Source organism: Dermacentor silvarum, chromosome 4 (genome assembly GCF_013339745.2).
Source record: "Dermacentor silvarum isolate Dsil-2018 chromosome 4, BIME_Dsil_1.4, whole genome shotgun sequence".
Classification (NCBI taxonomy): Eukaryota; Metazoa; Arthropoda; class Arachnida; order Ixodida; family Ixodidae; genus Dermacentor; species Dermacentor silvarum.
The window spans coordinates 10,216,794-10,231,600 of NC_051157.2; the positions used below are offsets into that span (position 1 = coordinate 10,216,794).

The window sequence follows — 14,807 nt, forward strand, 5'->3', positions numbered from 1 at the left end:
TCCGTTTTAGTTGAATTTCTAACCTTCGTTTGCACGCCGCCGCGATATTCTACCAGGTACTGAAAGCTAAGCAAGAAGAAGTGGCCCAATCGCAGACGCTGGCACCAAACTCATCAGATAGATAGATAGATTTTATTGAAAGGAAATACAGAAAGGTCGACCTGAGCTAGCGTGCTCTAGTCTGTGACTCTGTACTGGGGAGGAGGGAAGGGGAGTGAAAGTACTGTGGTGGAGAGGAGTGGTGAGTGCTTATGTACATTAGACGGTGGCCCTACTGGAGCCGCTCGTCTAGCTTCGTGTCCTGCAGAAACTTAAACAGCGCTTTAGTTGCCCGCATTGAAGTTGTAGTGTCAGGCCATGGGCCGAGAATAGCGTCCTCCGATAGTAGTTGCCGGCCGACGCTGGCTAAGGAACCTTCCAATGTCTTTCTCTCCAGGGTATATGCTGGGCAATCACACAATGTGTGTTCCAGCGTTTCAGGCGTCTGGCAGTGTTCACAATCAGAAACTCCTCAGATTATCTACTTTCACTGTGCTAGCCCGGCCCCACCGAATCCCTCTCCACTTCTGCAGGCTCCTCGCCTCTGGTCAGCCAATTAGATGAGAAATACGTGTCAAATAAGGCAATGCTGTTTGCTTTGAAATCAAATACAAGTGACGAGCGTTTTATTGGCCTGTTCAAACAACGCTGCGAGTCACCGCCCGACGCTTGCGACGGCGTTTACGTAAGTTTGACGTCAAGAGACTAAAATAAAAACATGTTGTAATAGTTGTACATTATAGATCCTTAGGTCTCTATTCATGTAACTACCCGCTGAAACCTATCACAGTGGTGCGCCCTCTGCTAATAATAAGAAGCTTATTATACGTCGCCGAGTGGTTGTTTTAAATGTATAAATAGCTATAAATTCGCACTGATGTCTGCGAAATAAAACAGAGATAGCAGTTCGTAAAATATATGAATAGCTATAAATTCGCACTGACGTCTGCGAAATAAAACAATTTCAAACCGACCACCCAGCGCCATTACGTTTGCTTGATCGCGTAACATGTGATTGCACGGTAGGTGCACGTCTTCATAAGCACCAGAGCAAGTCAGCAATAAGGCACCCTGCTCATTGTGGACTGCCGCGCAAATTAGTAGAAAATAATGTGGGCGACGGAATGCTAGTACATGATTCCAGATGTTCTATAGCACAGTGCATTGAAGGTTTAGTGTGTGCATATACTCGTAGCTTTGGCCGAGTGGTCTATGTTCTTTGCGATTCTTTAGATCGGCATCCTATAGTGTCCGTGACAGATGGAACCTTTGTTTTCTTTGTTTCACTCCTGCGAGAAACAGCCCAGTTTCATGATACATCAACGTCTTCGATGAATATCAAACATCCCCTACCACTCTTTGCAAGGCAGGAGTCTATGGGCGCGAAGAGAGAGATCTTTCTTCCGGTCCGCCACCTGTGCACGACGTTCACGCAGGAAATAGTTTAGAACACGCTAACAGGCACATGACGTAAGCACACTCAATTCATCTTCCACCCAGTTCCTGTGGTTCGCCATTTCGTGCGACGTGCTTTCGAGGCGTATTACCCCTCGAGGCCGCAACCGGGTTGCTGGAGGGCGGGTAATAAAATAACTCTGCGGCTTGAACAGGAAGCGGCGCTCGGTCCCCGTCGAAGACGCACGCTTCGCCTCCGAACCCAACGACCGGTCTTATCGGCACCGATAGGCCTCGGTTCACCTCGCTTGCGCGTGAATAATCGATGCACAATACGCCTCAGGGCCATCGCTCGTCTTGACACCTTTTCCGTATCCCGAAATATTTGACTATACGGGTGAACACAGCCGCCGAAACTGGTCCCTTCGATGCATTGTGGTGACGACCATAAAGGGAGGAGTCCGTTCCGTGTAAGCGCTACGCCCCGCATCAAGGCGAACACAGATATTCTTGTCCATTCATTCTCTTTTTCGTCCATGGAAGTGCGCTTGTTCATGGGAGGAAAAAATGTCGCATGCACCAGGAAAAGCTGCACCGAAAATGCCGAAAGCAGCAAAGAAAAAGGCGCATCCGTCTTCACTTGTGTGTGTGCTCACAGCGTCCTTTTTATTTTGGGTTGTGTTTTCACGGCAGGATACATATGGAGCCAAGGTCTGGAGTTGCCATTACTCCTACTTTGCTAGCGCTTCAGGTCTCGACGTGATGTTGCACCTAGTAATAATCATTTATTTGTTTACTCGGGGACGTTCCACATCGGGAGCGAAATGGCCTCGCGCTCCACGTTTTCGGGAATCTTGTATAATTGTGCCAATATTTGAAAAATCATCGTGCACACAGGTGCATAATTACGTAACAGTGACATATGGAGCAAGTTGTGCTTCAACACAACTAGGAGTTAAACGCAACTCGTGGCACTTCTAGATCTAACAAGCAGCACTGAGAAATTGAAATTAGACCATGCATGAAGCCAGTGTGTTGTCTTTGAATGTACTGTATGATTGATGGTGCCCGAAAATAATTTGTAGCGCTTTAAATCAACTTTGGGCCGTTGAACACACCTGGACACGTATAATGTTTGACCTTGCTTTTTCCTGGCACTGTTTCTTTTTTCAGCTTTCTTAGTACGAAAGTTCGTCATCTGTGCTTGTAATGATAGCCTGCTTACCGCTAATAACAAGGAGCGCAGTACTGAGTTCACCATAATATCGCAACACAGGAGTGATGTTCTAGCAGGTATGTAAACTGATTTTGGTCACGTTGGGTTCTCTAGCGTTAACACAAAGGTCGTTCTTGCACTTCTCAGCCATTGGTATGCTGTCACTACTACCGGGAATCAATCCTGTAACTCAGAAGCAGAATGACATTGGCCCTGAACCAGCAGAAAATGCAACGAGAGACAGTTGGACGGAGCTATAGTATGTTTATCCTTTAGAACAGGATGGACAGAGCTCTACCGTATTTCTTCCTAGCGCTCTTGCCCATTAACGTTTTTGTTATGGGCGCCCGCACCGCGTTCTCACGTCGCACAGGGTCCACTCAAGCCAAGGCCACCACTCCACGGAGCAGTAGTCCGTACTGCTCCGTCAATATTGGCACGGTCCTCTTCAGCTCCTCGCGACACCTTCGTTTTTGTACACCGTCTACGTCTGTGACCTCCTCGCTCACTGTCCGCCGCAGATGGCTCCTGTCGGGCGTGTCGAAAAGAGTGACGATTCGAAGGATGGCAGCTCGAGATTGGGCATGATGCGAGCGTACGCGAATACGTCCACCCGCATCGCGAGAGTTCTTTCGGCCAACAGCTTTCTTCGTAGGACGGTGGGCGTTGTAGACGAGAGAGCTTTTGACAATATACGCATGAAAGTAAATTTTTTTGTAAAATGGTTACGGAAATTCTCCTCGTTTTTATTACATCACAAGAACGTCGAAAGATAACTAAGCATCTAATAGAGGCATGCCGGTGAAGCGCAACGTTTTCCATCGCATGTGTAGCTGCTTTCTTTCTTCCTTCTGGTAAGCTTCTTCATTAGTCATTGTAAGCACGCCTATCAAAGCAAATGCGACACCCTGCGATACTTTCTTTCGATTTTGTCACTGCGCGGTGCACATTTGGTTCTGTACTTTTAGGGTTCATCCACACGGGCGCTTGACAGAGGTCGGACGACCGCGACTGGCGACCAAGGAGAGACTCACGACGACCGTTGCCCACCGGCAACCTCAACCTGCTCGTAGCCACACCGAAATGTCTCGCGATTGATGCCATTCACGTCTGCTCACACCTTCATCGCCACGTAAAATAATCATCAGCGTATACAGTCGCCCTGCTCTGGTACCGCTGATTGGTTCAGTAGATTGGCGACTGCAGCCCCATGACTGAACAATCTGGCGGTGAATGAATGATCCGAGTAATTGGCTTTTCAAGGCTTCGACAAAAGCGACCATTTGCGACCAACTTGGTCGCACGACCTCTGCGATTCGCCAGTGTCCCTTACCGCACCTATTATGTTTAATTTTCGTTTATTTTATCAGCCCTTAGTTCCAGCTCTAGAGCAAAACTCACTGGCGGTATCAAAAAAAAATTGTAGAACGCTTAAGCTTCTCCTTTAAGAGTGGAACGCGATAGCATTCGAAGCTCCCTGGCAGCTTATCGGGCTGTTTTCTCGCATATTCAAATTAAAATCCCACGCTATCACGTTTGTAGGTTGTGGTTAAGTCGTACTTCACGATTTTTCTGACGGATTTTACTTTGAGAAATTCAATTTTTGTTCACTAACGCCTTGCGCCACGCCAATGGCCTGCCCGGTCGGGGTGGTTCGGGATGATGTGGTTCGGCATGATTATTTCCGCCAACGACGCCGGTGCTTACTCCGACGCCGACGCCGGATTTTCTGCGACACGGGGCCCTTAACGCTCTCGCGTTAATACAGTTACTGCGTCACGGGCGTTCTTGCTTTACCATAGCGGACCCGCATTTATCAGATCTGTTTGATATGCAAGACCGCCAATGGTTAGCCGTGGTGTTCCATCCGACGATCGCCGTCCCTGCGTCTAGGTCTAGGTGTCTCGTCTAGCACATCTGAGTTTCACTGTTCTTTTAAAGCGAATAGTTTTCTTCGGCTCTTTCGCCTGTTTCCGTGGTGGTTCGTAGCTGGCGGGGGTCGAACTTTCACCGCCCCTGCTGTCTCGCTAGAGCTATTGTGAAGATGAGCATGCTGTGGCAGAGCGATCGGGAAGCACAGCCCTCTTCTTCTCCCGCCACCTTCTTTCCCCGTGGCATGCTGCGGGAGACAACACACGTACGACGAATCGGACTCTTCTGTACAGCCACCTATACACACGACCGCTACAGATGTGCTTGATAACGGCTGTTCCCTACGGAATTGCACAATGAAACAACAAACGCTGTCTAGATATCCTCACTGCAACAAATATACGCTTTCATGGTTGGGAGATGCGCTATTAAGCTCGTCATTCCTTTAATGAAGTGAATAGCTTTCTAGAATCTTCCGGCTATGCGCTTACATTGTCAATCATCGTCGGTGGTTTCTGCATGCTTCTCCTAAATACACATAATTTTTTAGCTAGTTTGCTCAATCTCTCTCTGCCGGAGTGCCCCATTTCAACGAAAACTAACGACGGAGGCCTACAATTATTCAATGAATAGATAGCGCGAATGTCTGAAACTTGGGGAAGGGCGCGCGCGGCGATTGAAACCCGTCTCAAGAGGGAAAAGAAGGAACGACACTGTATAGTGCGGTGGCAAGGCTGGATGCATAGTACACTCAATTGTAATTGTTAGCTCCGTAACACTACAACATCCTGCACTAAATTTGGCGCTTCGTTTCCTCTTCTTCAACTCTCTATTCTGACGAAAGTGAGAAGGTAGGATTATACTCTCGTTAGCAAGTGTGTATGTACTTCGTAGCCGAACTTGACTGGCGCTCTGTTGACACGCACACAGTATGTTGGTCGTTTAAGAAGCGCAGATTCCAGGGTGGCTAAATATGTGGACGGTGCATGCACGGGTATCACTGAGCAAAAAATGCGAACGTGGTGACATGGTAGCACCGCAGGGGAACAACAAAACGGCGATTAGAATCACTGCTCTCTATTGTGAGCACACGCCAATAAACTTCAGGCTCGCAGGCTTCTTGTCTGTCCCAAAGCTACGACTGTTGGCAATGGTTACTACGTGGTAACAGGTAAAGAACGGGGATTGAGGTTCGTTTACTGATTACTGAGTAAAATAATGTTGAGCATTCTTTTCTCAAGATTCCCGCTCACTCCTTCTAAATTTCGCGTCGTGTTCCTCCAGTCTGCATGTCTTTCGTTCCCTTCGCCCCCCTTATGTCTATCCCACTTGCTCGAAGGGAAAATTCGTGGGGCGACTTGCAAATTTGGTTTTTGACGAAGAGCCCTCCTCCCCGCTCCTTCAATGTGCGCGCGTGTGTTCACGTGCTTGGTTCCCTCACGGAGCCGAAGGAACTGCGAGGTCGTAACGGTCGCCCCGTCGCGACTGCTTTGGCATGTGCATGCGTGGTGGACATGCCAGCGCGTGCGAACCTGCCGCGTATGTATACAGAACGCGCCAAGTGTGCATTCACGGCCCGCATGCTGTATAATGCCCTCGAGTTATGCAAATGGACGACCGTGGAGGGCCGCCACACAGATTGCGCCCCAGCACCAGCGCGCACGTTGCCCGGCTCATTTCCATGAGCCCTTGCTCGCTTGTCTTAATTGGCTTCACACAACTTCGCAAATGGTCATCAGCGGTTTTGCAGCGATCCATCGGCTCAGTAGCCCGAGGGAAGTTATTTCGGCCGCTGTGCGTCCAAATCTGATGCACAAGCCAGTCTCGGGCGATTATGCCAGAAATTCCGTGACCTTTTCTTTTTTTTTTTTCTTTCTTTGTTTAATTGTATGCGGATAGAAAACAGAAGGGAACATGTCTGGAATGGCAGGTAACACGTATTTTCTAACCATTTGACCAAATAGTTTTAAAGTTCCAATGATTCATCAAGGCTCAATCTAACATTAGTAGCTTTCCCTGAATATGTGTGTGCAGCAAAGCTTCTTGTTGGGCAAGTTGATGCTTTGATGGCGTAGACTCGGCACAGAATTAGTAGATCTGGTGACTTGTTTCTGTTTTTTGCCGTTTCTTTACGTATAAGTTCACGCTAGATCCGTAATGGAGTGTGTCTGTATCCCTAACGCATTGTGGAGGTAAACTTTAACAGAATGCAAATGCCACGTAAGGGTGCACTGGGGTGTAACGTTACTCTCGTAATAGCATTGTCAAATCGTTGTCACTGTACGTTATTTGTTTCGAGAGGCCCACCTTTCGAAAATGGTATTGCTAATAACTGTTCTCTTTGGCAGTGCTGCAATGACAGCATGTGTTTGTCATGGCTGAACTGCAGCTTGCACACAAGACGACGGACACGTGCAAATTGGCGCAAACTACACTGTAAAACAATTAACACACTTTAAAGTGAATAACAGTGTAAATATGTCTATAACCAGACCCATAAGAATGTAATAGTGTGAGTTCTAAACCTAATTACACCCTTATTCACGTTTAAGAGTGTAAATTATTTTGCGGTATATAGTGCTCAATCGCAACTGAGCTTATTCTGAATCCGGGCACACACACAAACACGTCACTAGTGTTAAAGCTTGGGCGAGCTGGTAACGCTTCATTTCGGTGTTGTTCACAGCGTACACTTGCTAAGAAAGTAAGACACATAAAGAGAGTGATATCCTGAAAGTACTTCTGTCGCTGCTTCTCCTTTATCTCATTTCTACGTGTGTGCTGTGAGCACCACAGAAGTCATGTGACATTCAAGAAATTGAACTTTTTTTGACACAATAATTGACGGATGACTTAAACATTTATCGGCCCATTTCCTATTTCTCTGTAGGAAATGTTTCTGTGATATCGCATGTTTATGCTTCCGACAATAAACAGTTCAAAGCACAATTGAGCTGTCACAAATAAAGTGGTTCATAAATACAGTGTTTTCACTGCTCTGCAAGGTGCGCATAATTCCGCGAACTTTAAATTATTACATTAGCACAGGTATCGATGTGTCTCATTTAAGTGTCGCAGAATTAGCGGCTCTTTTTGTTGTATAAACTATGTAGCAATTTATTTAAGTGCAGAAGATTGCAGCCGGTCTCTTTGTTGTATAAGCTATATATAAACTATGTTTTCAGTTTTCCTTTATGGCTTGATCTTTACGTAAAACAATGTGACAGTTTAAAAAAAGTGCTGTGATATTGTGATTTCCTTCAGCTGCTGCCATTCTTCACAAAGGGGGCGGATGATCCCTGAAGCCGTCATTTTAACGGCTTTTCCCTCCGCCTCCTGTTACACTGTACTGTAACGAAGCGAATAAAGCAATCAATCAATCAATCAATCAATATCAGCCAATTGAATGTAAGCGTTGTTTACTGACACACGGACCTGTTTACTCATTGCAAGCATGGCCGCATGTAGCAACATGTGATCAACATGTTTTGCATCCCCCAAGCTTCCATTCTTTCTTATAAGCACAAACACATTTTCATCCAGTTTTCCTTGTTCCTACCTTTCTTTACCAGTTTAGCAATGTTGCTGAATCATTTTGGCGCTACTGATAACTACACCAACCAAAGCAGCTACATTCGTGCGCTTTCTGCTTCTACGCCTTGCTTGACCTTCGTTTAGAGCCACCCTAACCCTATCATTGTCATTGCTTATATTACAGTCTCCTTGCAAGGAACGTGTACATTTCATAAATCCCGTCTATTTTAGCTTCATCGCACGGCTTGTAAAGTTCTCATTTATCGTGTCAAGATACGACTTACGTGCCGCTTTGAGACAATCGAGTGCAAGAACTGTAGGATGTAATCACTGACCTTGAGCAAGTGGGATTTCGTCGCAGTCACACCGTCATGTCCAGAAAGTCTACACTGTAATCCGATTTACACCCGTACGAGTCCTTAAGGGCACAAATTGGTCTATACCTCGCACCCTTACGGGTGTAAGGGTGTGAAGTGTGTGCGTGCGTGCGTGCGTGCGTGCACGCAAGTTATACACGCCGCATTGATTTGTGTCGTGATTTTCTGTCTCGTGCAGTGTGACGCCGGAGCGGCTATCAATGCTTTCTTCCACGCCATCTACCGGAAGCAGCAGATGACCATGCTGCTGGGTACCTCTTCCTCCGAGGTCACCGAGCGCCTCGCCAAAGTGGTCAGCTACTGGGGCGTGCTGCAGGTACGAGAAACGGGTAATTTGCGCACATCATGTAGTGAAAGATTGTGAACAAATACGAGGGTATAAAATTGCTCTGCGCGGCTTCCAGTGTCCTCGCATGACTATACAGAAATTAAAGATCAAGTTATCGTTGTTCTTGTGTGGCAGCTGGTCACAGTACCAGCCGAAACAATCTCGCGGGTTGAAGGATGCCAGTTTACCATTACCGCATCTGTTGAGCAAATTGTTACTAGATGCCTTTTTCTTTGAGATGAAAGTGATCATCTCTTTAAAATCTTCACTCAGATATATGTCTGACTTCTACCTTACCCGGCTTTGTAGTCCTTTCAAGAGTGGTCTTTGTAATTCGGTCAGAGGGTTTTGGGCGAAGCGATCTTTGTAAGCACATTTTTGTTGTTCCATTTCCATTTCAATACCTTTCAACTGACATGCGCAAACGGTTAATGGAGATTTCGTCCATTCCTTGTTCCGTGAATCATTGTGCAGGTTGCTGTACATGGGGGAGAGCCATGGGAGAGATGTGATTGATACTCCCTGCCGTTAATTATGACATTCCTTTTTAAGCTGCACACAGGGACGGCACCATGGAGTAGTTCTGTATGCGGCAAAAAGGCATATTCCTTCTTCTGTATACCAACTGCCTACTTTGTAGGGAGCGCATGAGACCGTTGAGCACGTCTTTTTGGATAGCTGTAACAGCATATTCTTCTGGGCTATGCTCCAGCTGTCTATTATGAAAACTGCCACATAGCTCTTTATTTTTATTGAAATGAAAATAAGAGATGTAGTCACCGCATAATGATGACGGCTACTCATTTTGTCATAGCGAATACACGAAATACACTAATACACGAAAAATTGCCGTGCGACTGGCCGCTCGAGGCATTTTGCGTGTATTCGCGGGCTTCTCTCATGCTTTGAAAAACTCTTTTATGTAGCACGTATTGAGCAACAGAAAGCTTTATCGGAAGTTTGTCATGTTGCTCTAGAATTTTCTCATTGATACTCTTAATCTAACTATTATATATGAGAACTTGGTAATTCATTAGGACTAATTATGTAATTAGGCGGAATCCAAAAGATCATCTGAGTATCTCCAAGCGACGGCAAACAACATTGCCTTTGTTCTGTCCAGCTACGTGGCATTTGCGTATTCTTGAAGTTTGGCTCAAGTTACGTGGGACACCAAGTAATAGGAAAAGGAACATATAACCCCGTATGGTGCACGCGGCTGAGCCTTACGTATATATATATATATATATATATATATATATATATATATATATATATATATATATATATATATATATATCATCCCATCTTTCTTTTCGGCCTTCATAGCAAAATTCATGGATGACTTGGTGATAATCAAACTGTATTAATTGTTACTGACAATGCAGAACTGCAACAGCAACGTTTAATTTTTTCTCAATGGTATACTGACTCTACGGCTGTATGCTGTTTATTAGGCTTTAAAGGCAAATAGAAAAGGTCGCAGTTTCGCCCGAAAGGCGAAGCATCAATTGCGATATCAAATTAGTAGAGAGCTATGTACGGAGTAAGGATAGTAGTTTTATCGCCTGTATAAGCTTGGACACATTAGCTCACTAACTGGATTAACAAGCATGGTGTCAGCGCGCACAAGCAAACACGAATAGATCCTACTCGACGACCACAGATAACCGTTGTCAAAATGCTGGCGTGAGCAAGCGCAGCGGCAGCAGCGAGCGAATGTTCGTGCGGTCTATCGCTTCAACGGAAACTGAGCGGCGAACGCATAGCGCATACAAAGCTATAAGCCGTCTGCAGATCACTTTCAAGATACGGTGCGGGCGCCCGCCGCAGCCGGGCACAGTACAAGTACGCAGTTGCGGGCAGTGTATAAGTCGCCCCCCTCCCTCCCGCGCTGCCTTCCCGCTTTCCTGCTTTCGCGTGCGAGACTGAGTCACCAGTTCCCCTTGCGCCGTTGGTGCCTCAGCACAAAGGCGCCCCCCCCTCCATCCCTCCCATCCCTCCACGGCCTTTCGCGCGACGGTCGCGTTTGCTCTCCGCCGTGCGTTCGTGAAAGCGCGCATCCCTCGCGCGCTTTAACTCGCACATACAGCATACGGCGCGCGGCGACGATTTTATCGCTCTTGTACTTTATACTGAACCTCACGGCGACGACGACACCGACGGCAGAAATTTGCTTGAAGTGTCCATATAATTGCTATCGCAATAAAAAATTGGTCTATCTGATTTCTGAACCAAACAACTGCAGGTGATACGACCGCTGAGTGCCATCAATACAGTAAAAGTAGTCCCAAACAGGCTAGGATGTGTACGACATTGACAAGTGTATTATCCATGGAAGCAGAGTGTATTGTGAGAGCACGGACCAGAAGTCAAGATAGTATTTAGTGGCCGGACAAACGCGGCACAGCACCACCACCGAGCACAGCATCTGAACCGTCAGACGCTGCGAAGCACCCTCGCGACAGCACGTGCATTTGAAAGAGCATTCAGCGACGAATGTGCCCGTTACAGAACTGTTAAACGAGCGAAAGAAAGCTATTCGCTTTAAAAGGTCAGAAAGTGCCAAATAAATAAATTCGTCTGATTAAAAATTGTTGCACTTGAAGGTGTGTGTTTGTGAGGGTATTCAAGGTAGCGTTTGTTGTTTCGTTGCGCAATTCCTAGGAGAACAGAGCTGGCATCTGCAGTGGCTATAGCACACATAGCAGTGTACGTAGACGCTGACTCGATATACACGTGTGCTGTCCTGTGCTGAACTATGTCGGGTGATGGCGTAGTTTCGCGTAACGGAACTATTTTATTTATTTAGTGCATACTGCAGACCACAATAGGGCCCAAGCAAGACAGGCATGACATATTAAAAATATCACATTAAACAGTTCATTGTATGGACGGACACATCATAGCAAGAAAAAAAAAACAAGTACAACTAATAATAGGTTAGAATGGTGCGATTAGCTACACAAATATACGAGATACAGGACTATAAAAAATACACAAGAAATATGAAAAGTACATTAAATATATTACAATGCGGGAGACCTCGACAAAAACTGCTTCTCCGGTAGAAAAGGTTTCCCGATAGTTCAGTGCTTAGTGCGTCCGGCTTCCCAAGTACACAATGCGACACAGACGTTCCACCGCCGCCGATCACCGGCGGAATGGTTCAATTTTATTTGGCCGTATTGACAGGGTGAAGCTGGGGACGAGGAGATGGCCTGACGATGGTGTAGAGGACAGGACGGACCCATTTTTGCAGCTTCCAACTGCGGTCGCAGTAAAAGCTGGAACCATGTCCAATTTCAACTTTTTATTATATTAGGTGGTAATCCGTATAAATGACGCCCTCAACGTACTGCTTTTGCTGGGAACGGGATACGCTGTTTATACGCGGACGGGCTCCCTGCTTTCCACCGTGCATGAGAATCTCTGCAGCATTTGGAGACGCTTACCCCTTGCTTCAGTAAATGATTTTATTCCCGCGTTATTTTGCGAATGGAGACTATACCAGACACCCAGCCATTGGCCTGCCCGATGTCCAGTGCCCAAAGGCCCATGCGACAGTCTGGAAACACGAATGCGCAGGGAACACGTGCGCTTGAAAAAGTAAAAGGAATGAGTGTGCCCAAGTCCATCAACTTTCTTCATGCATCCTTGATCTGCTGTGGGTCATTCCCTGTGATCGTATACCTGGCCGCTCCTCTCCCCGCTAAGTGGGGGGCCGAAGAGCACCGTGGATGAGACGAAGACAGACGAAGCGACGACCCTTGCAGCGGAAGGGCATCTGCGGGCGGGTAGCTTTCTACTGCCAGGCGAATGGGAGGTACGTGAGGCCGTATTCACTCCCTGTTCGCACAGCGCGCGTCGCATAGCACGTTGCCTCTCGGGTGGCGCACGTGAGAAGTGCTCCCAAGCTCGCGTGGCTTATCCAAGTGCGAGGTGTGCCGACGTGCAGCCCCGCCGAAAGCAGTAACTGGAATGAACCACGGAGACAGATAGCCGGCACCTTTTTTCCACCCGTTTTCATTTGCTATATCTACTTCAAACAGATCAGGCCTAGCAGTATCGTGATAGTTAGTGTCCGTGTTGCCGGAAATGGTACTTCCATGGGGCGCGTGGCGACATTTCACGGCCCTGATATTCTCACAGATTCTAAGGACTTCACCAGAAAATCGGTCACTATGGAAGCGTTGCCGTTATGGAACCCTGGTTTACTGTTCCTCCTACTGAAGTTTCTTACAGACACCGATTTGTCCAGCAAATAAATGGTCAAGCTTAACAGTGCTGCTGTCACCAATCACTTAACGTAGCGGACTCCACGGACTGTTGTTCACTGTATGTGGGGTGGACCTATAGTGGAGGCATCGTACATTCACTCCGTCTCCTCGGCTTATTTATCCTTGCTGGCAGCATCGGTAATAAGTGGCAGGCTTATGACTTATTTAAGTTTAGAGATGTTTTCGCTCCACACAGATTAAAAGAAAACGCACGTGCGGAACGATTGCCGGCACGCCATTGCAAGGCTAGAACAACTTGTAGCTACAATCGTTCTCCTCTTCTGTCTGTATTCGTCGTCCTCGCGATTTCTTCAAGCCTTTCATTGCAAAAAAAAAAAAAAAATGCTGCTATACTTTTTTTTTTCGGAGTGCACAGGACCTTTCCCCGACAAAACTTGTTCTTCTTTGCACGTTAGCAGAAACGTAGCGCTTGCGCTCGACGTGTAGACCTGAATGTAGTGAGTACAGCAGAAGACGAAGCAAAGAAAGAAGAAATGGTTTACAGGAAAGCAAGTTTGTCAGCTATCACATTGCGTGTCTCAATCTGCCGCTACTTCGCATTTTATACTTTGCAACTTCATTTTATTTATGAGAAATAAATAAAGAGGCCGACACCGTTCTTCAGAAGTTTGCGCCTGGACCCTTGTGCGTCTGAATTATGGCCCTTCGTCTACGTTGTCTCTATAGTGCCTCAGTCATTATGGAAAAAAAGAAGCTAGCTAGAAAAACAGTAATAGTCTCGAAAGGTTTGGGAAGAAACACTTTCACAGTGACAAATCAAAATGCACCGGTCAGTGCCGAATAAGCTGGTTAGTTTTGTGGCATGCTGTCGCAGAGCACGTTCACGTTGGGATTAAGCGCGGCGCATGCAGATTGCCTGCCGATTAGTGAGGTGTTCGGAAGATGGAAGCGAGTAGTAAGTAAGCAAGTGAGCAGACGAAGCTTGCAGACCTCAAGACGGATAGAAGGTGACCAAGATCAGCGGCGATAACTTCTCAAGATGACCACGCTTCCCCATCAGATGTGATTTTGTTCAAGCCGCTTCGACCTACTTGACAACGCGTCACCGGTCGCCCGTTTAGAGAAATGACAGCGGTCAGAGATGCAGTCTACTCAGCTACCGCACCGAAATCAAAGCTGCGCTGGCACTTGCGGCACCGCAGAATTTCACCAGTAAGTGCCGCAAGACGTGTCAGGCAAAATGCACCTCTAGATAAAAAGTTTGAGAGACCGCTGGTGCACTGTTTCGAGTGCTGTTTAAGTCATCTCGCTTGAGAGCAGCCCTGCTTGAGCGATAATCGTCCGTGCTCTCTCATGTGTCGTGAATAGACTCTGCCTGCGACTGGACTCTTCAAAGTTTGGCCGACACCGCAAACGTCCCAGCCGTGCGAAAAGGGGATAGAAGAGAGCATAAAATCCTGTGGACTGGCTACAGCCTGCATTCGCTGTGGCTCGCTCACTGCCGGCAGCATTCGAGTTGACAGAGTGGCCGCCAAGGGGGCCGACGCGAAGGTCTCTTTCCACCTCCGCGGTTCCATTATAATTGCAGAGCAGCCGGGATTGCAAGGAAGGGACGCTTCCCTGCACCAGAGGTCGGCTCGAGTGCCTATAGACACAGCGAAGTCAAAGAAAGAGGCGGCGCGGCCACGCTCAGGGGTTCTTCATACCTGTCGGAGCTCTTTCGAGGGCCGCGCTGCGCGCCAGGTCGCCGAGTTTAACGCACTTGCTGCGAGCAGTGTCACCCACACATACAGGGTGGAAGAGCA

At 47.2% G+C, this 14,807-nt stretch overlaps 1 protein-coding gene across 2 annotated transcripts in view; it reads left to right on the plus strand.

The window, feature by feature from the left end:
• Positions 1-14,807, plus strand: part of LOC119448119 (gamma-aminobutyric acid type B receptor subunit 2) — a 209,174-nt gene that overhangs the window by 131,804 nt on the left and 62,563 nt on the right. For both annotated transcript variants that reach the window (XM_049665192.1, XM_049665193.1), the window contains exon 2: positions 8,612-8,749. In XM_049665192.1, the coding sequence (XP_049521149.1) occupies positions 8,612-8,749 (138 nt within the window). The remainder of the gene's footprint in view (positions 1-8,611; positions 8,750-14,807) is intronic.